The 12,760-nt window shown below is 40.2% G+C and overlaps 1 protein-coding gene across 2 annotated transcripts; it reads left to right on the plus strand.

Moving 5' to 3' along the window:
* Window positions 1–2,846: 2,846 nt before the first annotated feature.
* Window positions 2,847–12,183, plus strand: CEBPG (CCAAT enhancer binding protein gamma). Of its 2 annotated transcripts, XR_010024622.1 has the most exons (5): window positions 2,919–3,006; window positions 5,955–6,011; window positions 7,579–7,638; window positions 8,525–9,416; window positions 12,107–12,183. XR_010024622.1 is itself a non-coding variant. In XM_063111082.1 (2 exons), the coding sequence occupies exon 2, from the start codon at window positions 8,624–8,626 to the stop codon at window positions 9,074–9,076; it is 453 nt and encodes a 150-aa protein (XP_062967152.1). In that variant the 5' UTR covers window positions 2,847–3,006; window positions 8,525–8,623; the 3' UTR covers window positions 9,077–12,068. The 2 variants fall into 2 exon arrangements, 1 of the variants encoding a protein (XP_062967152.1); XM_063111082.1 differs by lacking the exons at window positions 5,955–6,011; window positions 7,579–7,638; window positions 12,107–12,183 and having other exon boundaries at window positions 2,847–3,006; window positions 8,525–12,068.
* The last annotated feature ends 577 nt before the right edge of the window (window positions 12,184–12,760 follow it).

Below are 12,760 nucleotides of genomic sequence, written 5' to 3' on the forward strand. Positions count from 1 at the left end.
TGGAAACAAATGAAATGATAAGATGTAGTAACTAAGGGAACTATTCTAAAAAACACCTTTTGGGATACAACATCAAAACCTTCAATATTATGTGTATTTTAGTGCCTGAATCATCAGAGCAATATATGCTTGATCTTGTTTTGAAGAGTCTTTTAGTCTACTATAGATCTATGGATACAATTTGTTTATAACTCATGTATGAGCATCGTGGTAATAACAGCTAATGCTTTTGAGCTCCTACCATGTACCAGGAAGGCAATGTTCTAGGGTCCTAACATACGTTGATTCCTTAATCCTCACAGCAACACTGTTGTCATCTGCTGTAGACTGAATGTCCCTGCAAAACTCATTGAAGCTTGACCCCCATTATAACAGTGCTAAGATGGCGTAAATTCCATTACGGTATATGAAAGGTGAGGCCTTTAAGAGGTGATTAGATTGTGAGGACTATGCCTTCATGAATGGATTATTCTGCTCATGGAGTAATGGGTGTGGTTCTGATGGCTTTATAAGGAGGGCAAGTGAGTAGGTTAGCTCACTCTTGTTTATGCCATTTTCTCTTGCAATTTGATGCCCTGAATTGCTGTAGAGTCACCATGAGGAAGAAGGCTCTCACCAGATGTGCCCTCTGGACCATAGACTTCTTGCCTCTGAAATTATAAGAAATAAATTTTATTTCTTTCTAAATCACCCAGTTTTGGGTATTCTGTTATAAGCAACAGAAACCGACTAATACATCATTCCCACTTATAGTTGAGAGAGGTTAAATAATTTGCCCAAGGTCATATACAGCTAGTAAGAAGTGAAGCTGTGAACAGAACAATCTGACACTAGAATCCATACCTCTTAGGTAACTAATATAGTTAATCCTAGCAGCTGTCAGGTAATTAGAATATTTAATTAACAGGATATCCTACTTTTCAAGTCCTTTGTAGGGGATTTTACTGTACTATGATATTTGTTTACAAATTTTTTTGGATTTGTAGAATATGTATTGGTTATCAGTGAGGCAGAGATGTATGCAGGCAGTTTTTCTTCTACTGTGATGGCTTGCATTTCTGTGACTTGCAAGAAAGCAACATGGTGGACCTCTGAGCCTTTACTAGACTCTCATTTCCTTGTGATGAGAACAAGTATTTCTGAGGCTTCCCATGTCTTAGGGCAAAAATCAGAACCTTTCTGGGCCCACGTGGCCCTGCCTATCTCACTGGTTTCCACTGGGGCCCTCTGCTTTGCCACTTTGGCCTTAAATGTCTCCCATCACAGTACCTGTATACAAGACATTTCCTCTGCCTGGTGTATCCACTTTATCTGTGCTGCCTCACCAAATCCTATTGTCTTTTGAGCCTTCCCTGACCCATGAGGCCAGGTCTAGTTCCCTTCTTATAATCTCCCACAGCATCACGTACTTCTTTCTTGTAGTATCTATGAAAATGGTAATTATAAAACTGTGTAATTACCGAGTCCCTGTCTCCCTGGCTCTAAGTGTAAGCTCCATGTGTGCATCTTGTTTATTGATGAATCAATCCTCAGTACTTAGCCCAGCACAGCTTAGCACACAGTTGGCACCAAATGAATATCTGTACATTGAGAAGAAAGAATTCCCAGCTACCAGCTGAAGAGGAAATAAATACCTGAGTCCCCTGGGCACTGACTAGACCTGCTGGGTGTGGAAGAAGGCCTGCCCAGACACAGAGAGAATGCTGGAAGAGCTTGTCAGAGTGATTAGCAAACCAGAGGATAACTGAATACTGGTATAGCTATACATGTTTATTTCTTCTAAACAATTTTTAAGTGATCAGGAAATTCTCTGGGTAAAATCATGATTTTGTGAGCAACGAAACACAACCCAATTTTAACAGTGGTAAAATCTTGATCAATGAAATTTCAGCTCAGAATACCGAGAGCCGAAGTGAAAGAAACAGACTAGTTCTAACGACATTGTGTTATTCTCCCAAGTATGCATCTAGGGTTATCACTGTTCATTTTTAGTTGCAGCTCCTTCTATTTTAATTTTTTACTTCTTGCTTTATCATCTCTCAATGATTCCTCGAAACAATCTTATGAGGAGAGCTGGTCCCACCGACAAAGAAGAAACGCTTCCTCTTTCTAAGCCTCTATTTTTTGAATGATAAGGATTGCCTCCACCCAGCGCGCTGTTTCCTGGTTTTCAAACGTTTTCAGATCTTCCTGTGAATTACCTTAGATGAATCAGACTGGATTGCTATTCAGTGTTAGAGATCCCCTTTCTCACCTCCTCACCTGGAAGACACCACAAAGGGATGGATTTTTAGAAACTTAATTCACCTCACCCTAACCACGAACGACAGTCTGCAGTTTTCACGAATGTGACATCAATACTAATCCTACTCTGGAAAAAGTTGGCAATCGCCTTCACGGCGGTGAGGGTCCAGGACTTGCCTGCAGGCTGCATCCCACCGCCGCAGGCCCGCCAGCGAGGAGGCGAGTCTGAGGGGGCGTTCCGGGAAACTCCGAGGGACGCCGCTTCGGGAAACGTTGTTTGTCAAAGGCAGACGTGGCCTTAGCAAGGTGACGGTTCTTCAAGCCTCCAACTAGAACAGAACTTTTCCTGGCGCTGGTCGCCCACAGCTGGGGCCGCCGCCGCCGCCGCCGCCCCTAGCAACAAGCCGCCGCCTGCCTCCGCCACACCCACCGGGCCGTCGCGCTGTAGCCGACGCCTCCGCCGCGGTCCCGCCTCCCGCAGCCAGGAGGCCCGGGATTGGCTGACAGCGCTGCCCGTCGCGAGAGGAGGGTGCGACGTACGTAGGCCGGCGCTGCCATTGGTCGTGGCGGCGGCAGCAGCGCGCGCGGTCCCGGCGAGAAGGGCAAGCCCGTGGCCGGGGCGGCGGAACGGGCGGAGGCTCACGGTTTCGTAACCGTCGCACCTCCTCGCTGGCTCGAGGGCTGCAGGGCCTGTGTCGGGTCGGGCCGCACGGGGCCGCTCGGAGTGGAGGCCGCCTGGGGGCGGGCGGGCTGGACGCGCAGGTAAGGAGGCCGCAGGCGGGCGCTCTGGGAAAGAGAGGAGGAGGCCGCGGCGGAGCCGGACTCTTGCGTGGGCGCGGGCCCGGCCTGGGGAGACCTGGTCCGGCCCGAGGCGGCCGGTTGGCCGTGAAGGCCCCGCGAGGATCGAGGCGCAGGCGGCGGCGGCCCTGCGCGGCGTCTGATGCAACCTGTCGGCAACACCCGGCGGGGACGCTGAGCTCATCCCTGGCCGCGGCCCAGCGCCGCGGCGCCACCCGCCGACCCCCGCGCTCCCCTGGGCGCCCCTCGCTGCCGGCGCAGAGCGCGGCGAACGGCCGGGTACGGGATGGAGGACAAGATGTGCCCCCTTCCAAAGCCGGCTCTCTGTTTGGGAGACAAACGACAGGCCAGTCTCGTATTGGTTCCTGGTGATGAAGGGTGTTCCCAGAATAGCCGAAGGTGGACCGTATCTTACTTTAGTGCCCCATAGGGTATTTCCTGCTCCTCTAAAACGTCTCAGTCTAGGGTGGTCGAGAATCCCGTTCAGAAGTCAATAGAATGATAAAGTAGTCAGGGAAAGCAGTTGAGTTTTAAATGCATAACTTTACAGAAAGAATGTTTTGCTTATTTATGGAGCTGTTTATGGAGGCATTTGAATGTCCTGCAGTTCACGCTGAACGTAGTTTAGATGCACATGCAACAACCACGAGTTGAATAGAAAGAGCAGTCCAAGAAAGGAAGCGCTTCTTTCGCATGGCTGGAGGGAACTCAGGAAGGAAAACAGCCAGCAGAGGTGTCTAGATGGAGAGGATGGAAATGCATGTGTGGGGGAAGGGGCAGATAGTCTGTTCTTCCAAGTGTGCTTGTATGTTTCTGTTCTTTAGGAGGTTTAAGTGTTTGGTTTAACTATTGTTTGAGGTTTATACCGTAATCTGGGGTATCTTAAAATGTGTCCGTTTTAGAAAGGTTTTAACATTTGTGGGTTACACGGACATTGGTAGTTCTGTCTCCCAAAGAAATGTAACTCCCAAAGAAAATTTGAAATAAAATCCTGTAAGGGCTTGCTTTACTAAGAAATTCTGCATCTAAAAGTTCTTGATATTTAAGTTAAGATCTGGTCACGTGTTCCCACTTGAATAGTGTTTGGGATAAGCTATTCTTAAGATTTCATTCTGTTTCTGGAAAAATTTACTGTAGATCAGACTAAATAATTACAGGATGCTAGTGGCTGAATAATATTTCAATTTCTTACTACCTGCTTCTGGTGGGCACACTTGGCTGGTTCAATTAGTTTTAATACCTGCCTTAAAAATAGGTGGAAACAAAACTTTAATTTTTCATAATATCCTTTTAAGTTCTCAAGAGCACATCATGGCTGTTATCAAGGCTCTTTGATCTTGGACAGGTGGTTTTATCTCTAGGGAATTACATAGCACATGGTGAGTACCTGGTAAAGACAGATAGGACCTCATGGGGCTGAATTTGTTCTTATGGTCTAAAATTGCCTCACCTGGTTACAGTAATGGTAAATACAGGTCGCCACAATTACATGTTTATTGTGTATATTTGGGAAGGTGGTAGGTACATTGGTTGGTCTCCTGCCTTTTTGGTTTCCCAGCCCTATCGGTAAACAAACAAAAATTGAGCATGAGCTACTAATAGATACGTCTTTACAAACAATCTATTTGTTTTGTGTGTTGTAAATCACACTAAAAGTAGATTTAAAATATGGCATTAAAAAAGACAAACATATATTTTCTTCTCATACCCCAGTGGAATGTACTTCTCATGTATTCCCTGAAGGAATGTACCCTCCTTCATGGCTTCTGCACTAGGTGCTGGGCATGTGAAGATAAACAGGGTTCTACCTCTAGCTTAGTTTGAAGGGAGACACCCTATAGTTCTGGAGTTGACAAAGAAACTGGGCGAACAAATTGTACAGAGGCACAAAGAAAAGAGAAAGCACGGAGCATTTTTATTTAGGAGACTCATAGTGGTTTAGCACTGTTAAGGTGTGAAATGTAAGAGAGCAGGGACTGGAAAGAGGGTCAGGACCTTGGATTTGATCCTGTAGCCTGGAGTCACAGACAAATTTTCAGCAGGACAAGTGTTCGAGGGAATGCTACTAAACCAGAGACTAGAGCCCCTGAGAAATGATGTCATCCTGAAGTAATTTCTGTGGCATTGGGATGGAGAAGAGTTAGTAGATGTGAGATTTTTTTCTTTTGTTTTTCGTTTGTTTGTTTTAGGTAGAGTTATCAGATCCCAATGATTGAAACAGATTTGGGGCAAGGGAGAAACATCTGTGAATATTTTGAAGTATCAAACTTTGCTGAGGAAATTGAGTGAAAATTTTATTTTGGATGAAAAGGGAGGAATATCTGGTTCTAGGTATAAGGGGAAAAAAAGTGACAAAAAGGCTAGGAAAATTATTGACAGGTTTATTTTCCCAAGTGAAACTTGAGAAAAATTTGATTTTGATTTGCTCATTCTAACATGCTGAGCTTTCAGTGTGTTACTGGTTTGAATGAACATTACTTGAATTAAAAAGTTTGAATTTTAATAATCCTGTTACCCATTTAGTCCAACATTTTTAAGATCCATTCTTAATCTACAGCAGTTGCTCTCAAACTTCAGTTTCATCAAAACCACTTTGGATGTCCCCTTAAAATAAAATTGCTCAGCCCTATTACTAGAACTCCTGATTCATAGGTCTGGGGTAGCCTGAGAATTTATATTTCTGAAAAGTTCCTAAATGATGATGCTGGTCCAGGGACCACACTTTGAGAACTACTGCTCTTTAGTTTTCTTACGGCTTCCTACTTGAATGATTCACATGCAAGGAAACAAGGCACCACCCTGCTTCCTGTAGACTGAACTTTGGAATAGTATTTGTCCAAAGAGGAGCCAGAGTTTCATTTAGGGTTGAGTATCCATATTTGAAATAAACTTTTTTTTTTTGTCTGTTGTAGGTGCTCAGTAAATGTTTGTGGAAGGAACGAAAGCATAAATGCCAGTGCCTGTTCAGTGTAAGAACAAAATTGATAATGTTCGAAGTTATGTCTTTTAGTTCTTCGATCCCCTTGTTAATTTTTTCTTCACCTTAAGAGCTACTTTCTTGGTTTGTCTGTGGTTGAAGAACTTTTTTTTTTTTATCATTCTTGGAGTTCTTTTTATTATTTCCAAATGTCTCTTTCTTACATCTTTACCAGTTTGTAGATTCAAGCCAAAGGTCTTACTTTCAAAACATTGACTACTGTGTTCAGCCTAGTACCTTGGCAAGATGATTCAGGCTGAGTGAAAAGTTCCCTTCCCAATTTCTGTATCTTTGAGTATAGAAACAGCCGTGAACATCACTGAATTTGGAGCCTCTAATGAATAAGAGTTTTTAGTGACTGAAGTTGATGATATATTGTTAGCTGGAAGGCATCTTACCATTCCACATCCCTCCCTCATTTGCAGGTGAGGGAATTGAAGCCCACAGAAGGGAAGAGATTTATAAACCCAAAGTGAAACAGAGGCGAGAGCCAAGAACCCAAAGCCAAAAAGAGAATTGACATGTTTCCTAGTCTGTATTTCTTTAGATCATTGCTGTCTCTGAGCTTGGCCAAGCTGACTGTGGAGATTAGCTTTAAAGACTAAACACATCATTAGTATATAGAATAAAATAAAAAATTAAAAAGATAAATAAGATGAACATGATTATGATCATTATGACAGTTTCAGGACAGGTGTTAAACAAGTTCTTAAAAATTGAGTAAAACACTGTTAGCTTATTTGGTTAGAGCCCAGTGTTATAACACCAAGGTCAAGGGTTCAGATCCCCGTACAGGCCAGCTGCCAAAATTAAAAAAAAAAAAAAAAAAAAATGAGCAAACCACTTACATTTGCTTTGCACCAAATAGATAAGCAGTAGTATTAGATGGCAATAAGGGTGGCACAAATTAATACCGAACAGACACTTTTTAAGTGGGAGAAAAATTAGGCAACATAAATTAACAAGGGAAATTGTGAAATCTACATTATTGAAGTTAGACTTGGAGTAGATATCCATCAGATGGAAGGAAGCTTTCTGTCTGGCCTTAGCAATGGAGTGAGAACAAATGATCTGCTAGCTGAGGGCTGGCTGTGTGACTTTTAAAACAATTTAAAGTAATGACATATGGGCTTTTTAAAGCAAGGATTACAAAAACAAGCAGACCAGTAAATAGTGTTTATACAGAAATGCCTGGCTTAAGGTTTGGGTGAAGCTACTGGTGTTTACTAACTGAGCTTTTCTTAATAGCTGTGGGATGTACTCATTTGGGGGATTTCATAATTCTCACTCCAGATTTTTTACACTGATGTAGTTTTAGTAGTTTGTGAAAAGAGAACAGGATAGTTTTATGGTTCATAACACTGCTTTCTAAGTTTCCAAGAGTGCTTATGAGGTATTGGTGGACACAGTTCACTCAGCTTAGTCAGTTTGCCTTGAAGTGGCCTCATGATGATAGGATCGGTATGCGTCTACACTTCTTGGGGCAACTGTTGGGATCAGTTGGATTCATAGTCATCCAAACATGACTAGGTTTTGAAACTGTGACTTCATTTCTACAGATGGTACCACAGTAATGCTTCAGAACTGGCGTGTCCTCTGAGCCCGTTCAGCAATATGAAGTAGGTTCAGCCACCACGGCTGCTCAGTGCCTTTGTTTAGCCTGCGTCTCAGTATTCGCACTGCCTTGGATGCTTCATTAGGGCTTTTGTTTCTTTCCTTGTGGTTTCAGGTTGAGTGTGTTTAGATGTTTTATTAACTATGTCAACAAGAAAAAACACTGTTAGAAGCATGGTGGGATGGGGGAACAAATTGAGCATCTCAGAGCTCCTACAGCGAAGAAACTAACTCAGTAAATTTTGGTAAACTGGTATCATTTGAAATTACTAAAATATAAAAGCAAGACAAAAATAAAAACCCATCACCACCTTTTCAAAACACCCCATAAAAATAGCTCTGGGAGAAATTCAATTCCTTGATGATTTTTTTTAATTAGAGTAAGGAACATGAAGTGATAACATAATATTCCTCACGAATATTGGAGACTGGGCACTCCACTCCAGCATTCTGACTTGAACCAACAATTGAAACTTCCCCTCCCCCGCTTTCATTGCAGGTGTTTCTTCTACCATAATTGAACTCAGCTTTTCCATGTTTAACCAAACATCTCAAATATCTCCCTGGCAGATTGTCAAGTGCTGTTAGTTCATGTGTGGTACCTAATTAGTGGTATTCTTTTGTTTTTCCTCCCATTTATGATAAAAATCACAGGTGGGCAATACCCTTAGGGATTCAGGTGGGCTGAGTTTAGTGTTATGGTGCTTCTGTACTAACTTACCTTTCTAAATTAAATGAGTTAGACTTCTGAAATATTGGAACAGTTGGCAGTTGCTGTAGACTTTTCTGAGCATAATCAACTAATGTTGGCTTGCTATTAGGCACATGCAAATTTAGTCTCATTTGATTCTGTCATTTCAAATTTTTTAATGCAATTTATTTTTTACCTAGGTATATGTGAAGACTTTTTTTTGGCAGTTTAGTGTGGAAACCATTGATCACCTTGCCTTCATTTCTACCTGCTCTTTGTTGGCAAGGCAGAGTGCCCAAATGAGCAAGATTTCGCAGCAAAACAGTACTCCAGGAGTGAATGGAATAAGTGTTATTCATACTCAGGCACATGCCAGCGGCTTACAGCAAGTTCCACAGCTGGTGCCTGCTGGCTCTGGGGGAGGAGGCAAAGCTGTGCCTCCAAGCAAGCAAAGCAAAAAGAGCTCGACCATGGATCGAAATAGTGATGAGTATCGTCAACGCAGAGAGAGGAACAACATGGCTGTGAAAAAGAGCCGGTTGAAAAGCAAGCAGAAGGCACAAGATACACTGCAAAGAGTGAATCAGCTCAAAGAAGAGAATGAACGGTTGGAAGCAAAAATTAAATTGCTGACTAAGGAATTAAGTGTACTAAAAGATTTGTTTCTTGAGCATGCACACAACCTTGCAGACAATGTGCAACCCATTAGCACTGAAAATACAACAGCAAATTCTGATAATGCAGAACAGTAGACCTCACCCTTTCTAGACTTCACAACTTGAGGCTTGAACATTAAAGGTGTGACCACCTACATCACTCATATCAATGGCTGAGTGTTGTTTTGTTGCATTATTCAAAGATCCATAGGAGGTCATTTTCTAGGATCAGCACTGAAGAATTGATTAGTTAAAAATGTTAGCCATGTAATTGAATATCTGGTTTAAAATGATACGGATTTTTGTGAGGATCAAAAACCAAAAATTTTTAAGGTTTATAAAAAATTATATATATCCTGGACCTTGATGTGCTTAATAAATCCTGACTTCTCAAGAAATGCTTCTTTTTTAGGTTGACAAAAGCAATGGGAAACTGGTAGGTCATGCACAAGATTCTTGGTTTTAATGGATATGGTTAATTGTATTAAGAAAAGTTGAATGCCATCTATGTTAATCTATTTGTGATTTTATTCTAAATTATGTATTATAAATCCTTATGGCTATAGAAACCAATCACTCTGTATTTTGGAGTGATTTTATGTATAGCATAAACCTTGTTTTATCATGATTAATACTGTTTTCCCCAACAAGTACAAGTTTTTGAATAGTGATGTCAGGTTAAGAAACCTCATCACATCTTAAAGGCAGTATGTAGCCAATTATTGGCTTAAAAATACGGATAACATTTAGGAAGCAAATAGATTTTTTTAAAAAATAAAAATAAAGCATATTAGAATTATGCTTTGGGGGATACCTTTGGGTTACTGGGTCGGCATCATTTTGTGTCCTAAACAAAAGAGGTCAGTCGTTTAGAGAAACTTTTAGTTTCTGCAGATGCCAGTAAAATAAGCATTTTTTTGGATACCATTTTGACAGCCAAGTTAGTAAGCAAAATGTCTTTAACAGTTTGATGACATAAGCTACTGATTAGGACTTGGAATATTAATTCAGCAGCTAATTTCTCCTGTTTTCAGAATAACTCTTGTTTGGCCATGATTTTTCAAAGATAAAAATTTCTTGTGAAGGATCATTTTGGTATTTGATCTTAACCAAGTGATTATTAGAAAAATGTATCAACTCCATACCATCTCCCAAAGTAGTCTAAGAAAACTTGAAAATGTTAAGGTTTGAACCTTTAATTTATTTCACTTAAATACATCGTTTTATATCATTTTTTTAACATTTCTTTTTCTAGTTAGTGGGCTGTTCTTGCAGACTTTATGTACCATTGCTTCCGTTTATTCATTTGTATGCTTTTATTTCCTGTAAATTATTTTAGAAAGAAAATGCTGATCAAACTCAGGATATTGACATTTTTGTTGACTAAAAAAATGGCAATCACTAAAGTAGGGAATCTGGAGTCTGGCTGATATCAATATTGGTAGTTCAGATTGTCTTGGTTGACTTTTTTTTTTTTTTTTTTTTTTAAGCACAATTCTAGCTCAAGTTTGTTGGCTTTTGTGCATTTATTTGCGCCTAGGCTGATGAGAAGGTACTGAGTCATATCTGATTAAAAAGTTTGTGTTACCAGGTATCTCATCTGAACATGGTCATTTTTGGCCACATTGCTATTTCATACTAGGACTTGGGATAATATAACCAAAATGTAACTCAATTTGTACCCTTGGGTTGGTGGAAGAGTGCTGAGTGTGCTAGTCTCCCAGGCAGAAGACATCATAGTGCCCTGCAACTCAACAAAGCCATTATTAGGGCCATGAAGCTCTTTTGAACATAAGACAGAAGCCCAGTGTTGTTCCATGAGATGCTGCCCCAGGAGGGTTATTAACTTCATATTGAGCCAGGAAAGGATGGGGGTTTCTGTTAGGGTCCACTACCAGTTTACTTTGGTTGGAGTATTGATCTACGTTTTGAATAACTAACTAAGACATGCAGAATCATCCTGAATCTTTAACAGCTAATTGATGTTATAATTAACTTAATTGGTTGATGCAGTTAGGTCACTTGAATCTTTAAACACCTATAGTAGGTGTTACAGACATTTTAATGTCTTATTACTAAAAATATCTCAGAAATTGATGTCCCCATGGAATTTATGGTTACTAATTATATGAATTGACTTAAGTATCTTGAAGCTTGAGGGAAGTCAGCAGGTGTGTACACTCTTTCAAATCAGAACATAAAATTGGAACTTTTGGAAAAATTGATTCAAGCTTTCCTATTACCTATGCAAATCAAAACATTAGCACAAGCAAGTAATTTTGCATAGAACAAAAATGTTAACCATTGTCTTGACTGTCATACTGAAGTGGCTGGGAATGAAAGTTTTTAGTTTGATAGATTTGTCAGTATAAAATTGGATAAAACCAAGTATGAGGAATAAGTTTAGAGCTTTGGGAATTGTAAAGTGACTTTTGTAACTTGTTCTTTGTGTTACCTATGAACCATTAGGATTTGATCTGCCTTTGTGGGCAGGTCCAGTGGTTTAGGAATTAGGCTTTAGTATAGATTTTTATCTACATCTGGGTCTCCTGGGATGGGTGCTTTTTCACTAGCTTTGGCTGCAGATGGTTCAGAGCAGCTTTTCCAGCTTCTGGCCCCTTCTGGTTACTGGGATACCAGCTCAGTTACTTTGGACATTCTTATTAAGAAGTAGTAAGATTTTAACAAAGTATGACCAGATTTTTGAAATTCTGGTAATGAGTGTGAAATTCTCAAATTTACTTTAAAAAGTAGAAGTATATACAATTTAATATTTGATATAAAGGAAAGGAAATTGTAGCAGCTTTTGATGTTTCTTAATCCCCATTAGAGGGCTTGAAACTTTGTAGCTAAAAAACCCGTTTAGCACTCAGAGTGCTTTTCGATGCCTTAGAAATAGATAAAAAAAGATTTTTAGTTATCGGAAGCTAGGATGTCTGAGAAATTTCATTATATAGCTATTAGATCTGCCTCTCAGGAAAAGTACTAACTTGTTCTTTTTGTTCCTGGCTTTCCTCAGTTTGTGAGATTACTCTATTTTTTTAAATATAATTTTATTTCTTTTAATGAATTTAAAATAAAAAACCTTTGGAACAATATATCTCATTGTGGGTTTCTTTATTTTAGATACCAAAAAGCAGTCCAAATGTTAAACCACTCTGAAGAACAGGCAGATGGTTTGTTGTCTTTTCATGTTTCCAGCCCAGGGTATGTGTATGGGGAGGGGGGGATTGTGGTATGGGGAGAATGTGGTGGTGGGGGACAAGCAGGGGTGCTTTGGTCCAAGTCTAGATTTCCCTTAGTGGCTAGGGAAATAGTTTTCTCTGAACATGGAATGCATCTTTAGTTATATTTTTAGTCACTTGGTCTAATCTAGAAATGTGTACTGGAATAGGGAAAGCAATAAATGGGTTCCTGCTTAATCACCTAGTGTCTCTGTGTGTGGTTTCCATTTAGTGGTAAGAAATTCGTATGTTTTGAGGTAGTCAAGAATGTAAAGTAAGGCCTTTCCCCTAATACAATTTTATGGTATATACATTATTTGCATGATACCACACAGTGTCTATAGAGATGAATTTGATTCCATAAATATTGTGAGTCCAAGAAGCTGATTTGAATTGTTTCAAGAGAAAATGCCATTTAGATACTTTTCTTCTATGATCCTTCAACTATTTTCATGTCTTGGGAAATAAATTTCTACTTGTTGCATCTTAATGAAAATTGTATTACAGTAATTATTTCTGTGGTTAGTATGTCCCATTTCATTTTTATGAATTAGTT

This window comes from Cynocephalus volans, chromosome 10 (genome assembly GCF_027409185.1).
Source record: "Cynocephalus volans isolate mCynVol1 chromosome 10, mCynVol1.pri, whole genome shotgun sequence".
Classification (NCBI taxonomy): domain Eukaryota; kingdom Metazoa; phylum Chordata; class Mammalia; order Dermoptera; family Cynocephalidae; genus Cynocephalus; species Cynocephalus volans.